Source organism: Coniosporium apollinis (assembly GCF_000281105.1).
Source record: "Coniosporium apollinis CBS 100218 chromosome Unknown supercont1.67, whole genome shotgun sequence".
NCBI classification, from domain to species: domain Eukaryota; kingdom Fungi; phylum Ascomycota; class Dothideomycetes; genus Coniosporium; species Coniosporium apollinis.
The window spans coordinates 74,597-83,147 of record NW_006913329.1 but is presented as its reverse complement, the minus strand read 5'-3'; the positions used below and the strand labels follow the sequence as shown (position 1 = coordinate 83,147).

The 8,551-nt window shown below is 53.8% G+C and overlaps 3 protein-coding genes across 3 annotated transcripts; all 3 read left to right on the top strand.

Annotated features, from left to right (window-relative positions):
- Nucleotides 1-42: 42 nt before the first annotated feature.
- W97_08913 (DNA-directed RNA polymerase II subunit A) lies at nt 43-4,661 on the top strand (the record flags this gene model as incomplete). The annotated part of the gene is made up of 2 exons (XM_007786780.1): nt 43-4,589; nt 4,646-4,661. The coding sequence occupies 2 exons, from the start codon at nt 43-45 to the stop codon at nt 4,659-4,661; spliced, it is 4,563 nt and encodes a 1,520-aa protein (XP_007784970.1).
- A 1,249-nt stretch (nt 4,662-5,910) lies between these two features.
- W97_08912 (uncharacterized protein) lies at nt 5,911-6,579 on the top strand (the record flags this gene model as incomplete). Its single annotated transcript, XM_007786779.1, has 2 exons — nt 5,911-6,183; nt 6,262-6,579. 2 exons carry the CDS (start codon nt 5,911-5,913, stop codon nt 6,577-6,579), a joined length of 591 nt encoding a protein of 196 aa, XP_007784969.1.
- Nucleotides 6,580-6,857: 278 nt separating this feature from the next.
- On the top strand, nt 6,858-8,383 carry W97_08911 (uncharacterized protein; the record flags this gene model as incomplete). Its single annotated transcript, XM_007786778.1, has 8 exons — nt 6,858-6,871; nt 6,927-7,016; nt 7,151-7,282; nt 7,386-7,430; nt 7,503-7,675; nt 7,772-7,860; nt 7,915-8,019; nt 8,075-8,383. 8 exons carry the CDS (start codon nt 6,858-6,860, stop codon nt 8,381-8,383), a joined length of 957 nt encoding a protein of 318 aa, XP_007784968.1.
- Between the last annotated feature and the right edge of the window lie 168 nt (nt 8,384-8,551).

The following is an 8,551-nucleotide window of genomic DNA, read 5'->3' as shown; positions in this document are numbered from 1 at the left end:
CAGGAGGCGCTGAATTGCTTCCGCCTCATCACAAACGAGGACATGCGACGGCTGGGTCTCAGCAGCGACTATGCACGCCCCGAGTGGATGGTCCTTACCGTGCTTCCTGTCCCACCGCCTCCCGTGCGCCCAAGCATATCCGTTGACGGGACGGGTCAGGGCATGCGCGGCGAAGACGATCTGACCTACAAGCTTGGCGACATCATCCGTGCGAACGGCAACGTACGGCGTGCGGAACTGGAAGGATCACCCCAACACGTAGTCAACGAGTACAAAGATCTTCTGCAATACCATGTCGCGACGTTCATGGACAACGACATTGCCGGAATACCGCAGGCTCTACAGAAGTCCGGGCGAGCACTCAAGACGATACGCGGCCGGCTGAAGGGGAAGGAGGGTCGCCTGCGTGGCAATCTCATGGGCAAGCGTGTCGACTTCTCTGCTCGGACTGTCATCACTGGTGATCCCAACCTCTCGCTGGACGAAGTGGGCGTACCCAGAAGTATCGCGAGGACGCTCACATATCCGGAGACTGTCACACCCTACAACATTGGCAAGCTGCACCAGCTGGTACGGAACGGGCCGAATGAACATCCGGGTGCGAAGTACGTGATTCGAGAGAACGGCGAGCGCATCGACCTACGGCACCATAAGCGTGCTGGTGAGATCACATTGCAGTATGGGTGGAAAGTCGAAAGGCACATTGTGGATGGCGACTTCATCATCTTCAACCGGCAGCCGTCACTGCACAAGGAGTCCATGATGGGCCATCGTGTCCGAGTGATGCCATACTCAACCTTCAGACTGAACCTGTCAGTCACTTCACCCTACAACGCCGACTTCGACGGTGACGAGATGAATTTGCATGTTCCGCAGAGCGAGGAGACTCGTGCCGAGGTCAAAGAGCTCTGTATGGTACCGCTCAACATCGTCTCACCTCAGCGGAACGGGCCTCTGATGGGTATCGTCCAGGATACCTTGTGCGGTATCTACAAGCTGTGTCGCCGAGATGTTTTCCTAACGAAAGACCAAGTAATGAATATTCTGATGTGGGTTCCGGACTGGGACGGCACCATCCCTCAGCCAGCCATCTTCAAGCCCCGACCTCGATGGACCGGCAAGCAGATCGCCAGTTTGGTGTTGCCTGACGGCCTCAATCTTGTCCGCGGCGGCGACAAGTGTCCTCTGAACGACGACACCCTCCTTATCCATGGCGGCGAGCTCATGTACGGTCTCTTCAGCAAGCCGACCATTGGCGCCAGCGGCGGCGGCATCATCCATGTAATTTTCAATGAGAAAGGCTGGGAGGCAGCTGTCAACTTCTTCAACGGCACGCAGCGGGTCGTAAACTACTGGCTCTTGCACAATGGCTTCAGTATTGGTATCGGTGACACAATCCCGGATGCGAAGACCATTCAGCAAATACAAGACGCCGTAGGCGAGCAAAAGGAAGAGGTGGAGCGGATCACAGCCAGCGCCACGGCGAACGAACTCGAAGCGCTTCCCGGCATGAACGTTCGCGAGACATTCGAGAGCAAGGTTCAGAAGGCTTTGAACACTGCGCGTGACAACGCTGGCAACAAGACGGAAAAGAGCTTGAAGGATCTGAACAATGCCATTCAGATGGCTCGGTCAGGGTCAAAGGGCTCCGCCATCAATATCTCTCAGATGACGGCCGTTGTTGGTCAGCAATCCGTCGAAGGAAAACGCATTGGTTTCGGCTTCAACTACCGCACGCTACCTCACTTCACCAAGGACGACTACTCACCAGAGTCCAAAGGTTTCGTGGAGAACTCGTATCTCCGAGGACTAACACCTAGCGAGTTCTTCTTCCACGCCATGGCTGGTCGTGAAGGTCTTATTGATACCGCCGTCAAGACTGCCGAGACAGGTTACATCCAGCGTAGATTAGTCAAGGCACTCGAGGACGTCATGGCCAAATACGACGGCACCGTACGCAATTCTCTAGGCGACATTGTTCAGTTCGTGTATGGAGAAGACGGTTTGGACGGCCAAATCATTGAGAAGCAGCCTCTCGACGTTATTGCGTGCTCCACCAAGCAATTCGAGAAGAAATTCCGGGTCGACGTGATGTCGGACGATCCTGCTCTTGGTCTATCGCCGGACATTCTAGAGACAGCTGCTGATATCCGTGGAGATCCTGATGTACAGCGCCATCTCGACCATGAGTGGGAACAGCTGAGCAGGGACCGCGAGTTCCTCCGAGCGGGCAAGAAGGATGACGATGAGCAGCTACAGCTCCCTCTGAACATCATCCGGATTATCGAGACTGCCAAGACCAAATTCCGGATCAAAGACGGTGCCAGAAGCGATCTACATCCTGCTGACGTTATACCAAGAGTCCGAGAAATGCTCGACCGGTTGGTCATCGTGCGCGGCGATGATCCTCTTTCACGAGAAGCTCAAGACAGCGCGACTGGACTGTTCAAGTGTCACCTGAGGTCCCGCCTCGCTTTCAAGCGGCTGGTCAGGGAATATTCGCTCAACAAGCTCGCGTTTGAGAATGTCCTAGGTGACATCGAGAATCGCTTCTTGCGGGCTACTGTCAGTCCTGGAGAGATGGTTGGCGTGCTCGCTGCACAGTCCATCGGAGAGCCGGCTACACAGATGACGCTGAACACGTTCCATTTTGCGGGTGTCTCGTCGAAGAACGTTACTCTTGGCGTTCCCCGCCTCAAGGAGATTCTCAACGTCGCAAAGAACATAAAGACACCCTCCATGACTGTCTATCAAGACGCAACGTTGGCTGGCAGCCAAGACAGCGCAAAGCACTTGCGAAGCTTGGTAGAGTACACAACGTTGAAAAACGTTGCTGAGGTGTTCGAGATCTACTATGACCCGAACATCGAGAGCACCATTGTCGAGGCCGACGTAGACATGGTGGAGTCTTACTTCATCATTCCGGAGGACAACGCAGAAGACCCGAGCCTCCAATCCAAGTGGGTCCTTCGAATTGTGCTCAATAGACGCAAAATGCTCGACAAAGGCATGACCGTCTCTGAAGTTGCCGGCAAGCTCAAGGACCATTTCAAGGGCGACATTGCTATCATCTTCAGCGACAACAACGCTGATGAGCAAGTGATTCGCATTCGGAACATCGCCCGTGACGGACAAAAGCGTGACGAAGAAGAGGAATTGCATGTGCTACAGAGTCTTGAAACTTTCATGCTTTCCTCAGTGGCTCTGCGTGGCGTGGAAAAAGTGGAACGTGCCTTCATCAACTTCAAGGAGAAGCTCAGAGTCACCGAGAATGGGTCCTTGTCCATGTCAAAGAGTGACCCGCTCTGCAAGGAGTGGTTCCTGGACACCAGCGGCACGAACCTGGCCGATGTCATCAAGGTCGAAGGGGTCGATCCTTATCGGACATATTCGAACGCCTTCGAGCAGGTCCTCATTGTGCTTGGCATCGAAGCATGTCGAGCTGCGCTGCTGAGGGAGCTGACGCAGGTGCTGGCTTTCGATGGCTCATACGTCAACCACCGTCATTTGGCTCTCCTTGTTGACATTATGACCGCTCGCGGGTATCTGATGGCGATCACGCGCCACGGTATCAATCGAGCCGAGACTGGAGCTCTCATGCGCTGCTCGTTCGAGGAGACCGTCGAGATCCTCCTGGAAGCTGCGGCATGCGGCGAGCTTGACGACTGCCGCGGTATCTCTGAGAATGTTATGCTCGGTCAGCTTGCACCTCTGGGGACTGGCGAGCTTGAAGTCATCCTCGACCAAGACATGCTCAACACACAAACGACAGACAACGCTCGCTTCAACCTTATGCCCGGCCTTGCAGTCGCATCAGGCTACGGCGACGCTGGAGCAGCCACGCCTTATGATCTTGGGTCACCATCGCACGAAGGCGGCTTCGGCGGTCCCGACTACGGCGCCTCGTTCTCGCCCATTGTCAGCGCAGGCAGTGACGAGACGGGTGGTTTTACATCCTACAACAATTTCGATGGCGGCTTCAGCCCTTATGCAGGTGCCCGTAGTCCGAGCCATGGAGCTTTCAGTCCTTTCAGCGGCGGCGCCAGTCCAACGTCACCGTTTGCTGCTTCGCCGTCCTCGCCTCAATACTCCCCTACAAGCCCGGGCATAAACATCACTAGTCCTCGGTATGGCGGTGTAGGCGGCCCCTCAAGCCCCGAGTACGTCCCGACAAGTCCTGGATATTCGCCCACTTCGCCCGGACTCTCTCCCACATCACCAAGCTATTCGCCTACATCACCGAACTACAGCCCGACTTCACCGACCTATTCTCCGACATCGCCCGCACATCAAGCCACCTCGCCCAAGTACTCGCCTACATCGCCACAATTCTCGCCCACATCGCCTGTATACTCCCCTACGTCTCCACAGGTCAGTGCTGGATCAGATCGACGGTCGCCAGGTTCACCAACGAGCCCTAAATACTCGCCCACGTCGCCAGTCTACAGCCCAACATCTCCTGCCGGGGGCCCAGGGAGTTACAGCCCTACCTCCCCGACGTACTCGCCGACAAGTCCGGGACCTGCTCCGTACAGTGCGACATCGCCCAAGTGGAGTCCGACCAGCCCGAACCCGACGTACTCTCCGACGTGAGTATCATGAGTCTAGCACGCAATTGACAGCCGATGCTAACATATGCTTCCAGATCGCCTAAAGAATAGAGCCTCCCTTCGTTGTTCACCACTCAGCCTCAAGGCTCAGTGGTAAGAAGCATTCTGTATATTGGTGCAACTCTTCGCTGCATTACTAAGCAATTCTCAGGCTCGTCGACGTACCTTTTACTAGGCTCACGCCGAACGACGCCTGCTTCTACTGTAATAACACCTGCGTTATATCGGCCTTTTGAGAGTCGGAAAATTGCATCTCGGGGAGGGAGTTTGGCGGTGTTTGCAGTCTCCGGCGTTTTGTGTTTTAGCGGTGTCGCAGAGGGGTTCATGGGCATGTCGCGCCTTTCGGCGGCGGGTGGTGCTTACTTAATTTGCCAGAGGGCTCTGGTGCGGCTTCATGGTCTTTTGATTGGGTGTGCTGCCAGAAGCGGAGCAGCTGGGTGGAAGCGACGCGTTTACAACACGGTGGAGGATTGGAATGGTGCAGAGGATAGTAGTCGGAGTAGCTCGTGAGAGATCAAAATGCACTGTCATTGAGAATGCCTGTGCGATACCTAAGCTGGCTCAACGAGCTCAACTTCATGTAGAAATCGATTGCAGTCGTCTCAGCCTTGCTCTCGCTGTACCTAGTTGATCTGGTCTTCCATCGCCCAGTATCACCGCGATTGCGGCGACAGTGGTGTCGGGATAGAATACTTCACTGAAGCCATGTACCTCTAAATCTGCGAATCCGACGCTCATCCGTGTTCTTACGTACATATAACACGATCGTAACCCTGCATTCAGCTCGTATCCCCGCATGCAGGCAGGCCTGTCTGAGGATGAATTCGTGGCCTTCTAACAAGCGGGATTCTCGCTGGAATGGTGATTCCCACGCCTTGAACCACCCGTTCAGCCCACCACTCTCAGCTGACGAAGCCTCAAAGATCCACAAGATGACATTCGTACCCATGTAGATGGGTTGCAGCATTTGGATGCTTGCGGATCCCGCAGATCTATCGCGATCGACTACTCAGACCATCGACGAGAACCGTGATGCCAGACTCACCGGCGTCGATGACGGACGCGAACTTGTACACTCAACGAATGAAGGTTTCCTGTGGTCAGCAAATGCTTGGACGGGAGCTTCTTTGGCTTACTGCGAGTTCAGCTCGGAATTCAAGGCAGAGGGAAGCGCTCGCCGCCTTCACGATGAGTTCTATATATGAATGAGCATCAGGTCCTCGGCTGCAGTCCTCTGAGCCGTCCGTCCAGATTTGTTCCGGGTACGTCTTACGGTGGGTCTAGCCAGAGAATTGTCATCATGGTTTGCTCCAAACCTTTCTTCGTCCTCCTTGCCTTTCTCTCAATTGGTGCTCTGGCCCTACCAGAGCATCCTTGGAACGATCGGAAGGGAAATGACCACAAAGAATCCGGGTATGGCAAAGACTGTCTTACCGATAACGAAGCTCGCTTCCTCGTTGATACCTACAACTACTTCTTTATACGATTCGATCCTCAGGTTGTCGAACAGTATTTGGCCCCAGACTTCCATGAATTCTCCGACAGTTACATCACGCTTTTCACGCCGGGCTCAGTAAGTCCCTCCTCTCAAGGTTCAGCATTCATAGGGAAGCTGAATCAGTAAGTTACTTTGAAATCTGATACTGCGCAGAAACCTCTCGGCAGCCCAGTGTCTGCCAGCCGCGACGAGTTTATCCAGAATCATATAGACGACCCGGTTTATCCTGAAGGCACTCCAAATTGGTTCAAAATCGAGGAAATCTTTCACACTTGCACGATGATAGGCTTCCGCTGGATGTTGCCGCCAGAGGGCGAGTTTAGTATGGGCCCGTTACCTATCCGCGGTAACGATATCATGTACACCGCGAAGCGAGATGGGAAGTGGGTGATCACAGCCGAGTGGTCGGAGTTCAACACTCTTGCATGGGCGCAGAACTTTGGAAATTGTGCGGTGGAGACGAGTGTCTGAGGCTGACTGAGGGGAATTCTTTGAACCTTGTTCTTTGCTTACGTGCAAGGTGTTCCATAGGGTAGGAAAATTAGGTACCGTCCTTTATCTCGATAGTATTGTAAGCGTAGTTAAGCTCTGTATCTTCTGCGGTAATGTTAGATGAGTACATAGTAGTAGGATTCTTCACGTGTCGAGAGACCCGCTGAAAGGTGAGTCAACTGCGTGATGGTGTCAACGGCACAAGACTCCCCCATGTCTTCAACTTCACAACCAGTAACCCTATCTTCAACCCTCAAATGGCAAATTCAAAGTAGGGTTAAGCAGACCACTCCATAGGCTGATTATTGCTCTAAACTGGAATGCAGATACGAATATGTCCGCGCTTTCGAGCAATCAGACGTGTTGCTACCTAACACGTGGATCGTGGTCCGCATCGATGGGAGAGGCTTCAAGAGGTACGTATTCCAACACTCTCCATCAGTGTCTCGAGAGAGCACGGTCACGACTCTCAGGCCACGTGTGAGCAGGACCAAGCTACTGCAGCGCCAACGAACGACCACATTTGTAACTGACAGCCGATCTGGCGCAGGTTCACAAGCAAATACGGCTTCAGGAAACCCAACGATGATAGAGGCATCGGTCTTATGAATGCTGCCGCTAAAGAGGTCATGAAAGAATTGCAAGACCTAATTGTCGGCTACGGCGTCAGTGATGAATACAGGTGAGAAGCTGTCATTGTCTCTGCCGTGATGTGAAGCGGAACTGGAGGCAAGGCTACAAACCCGTGCACTCAGACGTACCCAGATTAGCTGACACTATACCAGCTTCGTCTTCCATAAAGACTGTACCCTCTTTGAGCGCCGAGCGAGGTACGCATACGCTCTGTTTCGGGGCCTGAAATTCCTAGAGCTCACCGGTTGACTAACTTAACATGCCTGAAGCAAACTCACGACAACGATTGTTTCCATCTTCACGGCTTACTATGTCCAGCTCTGGTCGACCTACTTCCCTCAGACGCCGCTCTCGACGCCGCTGCCGAGCTTTGATGGGCGAGCGGTCATGTATCCGAGTGTCGGAAATCTGAGAGACTACCTGAGCTGGCGGCAGGTGGATTGTAAGCACCATTCTCGTATCGGCATTTATTGTTCTGCTTCGCTCAGTGGAATTCTGTGTCGATCCGATACCTATATATGGCTGACATGGCGGGCAGGTCACATCAACAATCTATACAACACAGCCTTCTGGGCGCAGATCCAACAAGGCGGAATAGATCCCGTGAAAGCGGAGGAGGAGCTCATGGTAACTTAAGCTATTCTACTGGTGGCGTTGCTCTAACACACAGCCTCGATTTAGGGCACTTCTGCGGCGGACAAGAACGAGATTCTCTTCTCCCGCTTCGGTGTAAACTACAACAACGAGCCTGAGGTGTACAGAAAAGGTAGCGTTACATTTCGCGAGGTATGGTGCATCATGTGTATCCAAGCGCTGGCACAGCAACGCTCATCTGGCGCAGTGTGAACTGACCGCTTTGCCGTCTGATACTTCATCCAGCGTAGTCCTGGACACAACAGAGCACAGTGCAGCTTCCGACCTCTCTTCTATACCTACTCCTTCCACATCGCAAGCCAGACCCTCGTACGGGGACGATCAAGGTGTTCTCCCGCCTGCACCCCTCTCCAAGACCGCAGCGGAGAAGGACCGCAAGCGCCGCGCCAAAGCGCGAATTGTTGTGGAACACCTCGACATCATCAAGGATGACTTTTGGACCCAGAGGCCCTGGATACTGACGGGAAGAGCCGGTAAGCCTGTAACAGAGCGGTAAGTATCAGGTCACGGTACGGCGAAGCTAGCTGGTCGAGGTTCTGGCCAGTCGAATTGTCGGTATCTCGGGTGTCGACGCATCCGCTGGACCTAGCCGGCTTCATGGTCGAGAGGTGGTTCATAGCTTACATTGAAAAATGAGGATATCACGGTTGGGAAAAAGCAAGCT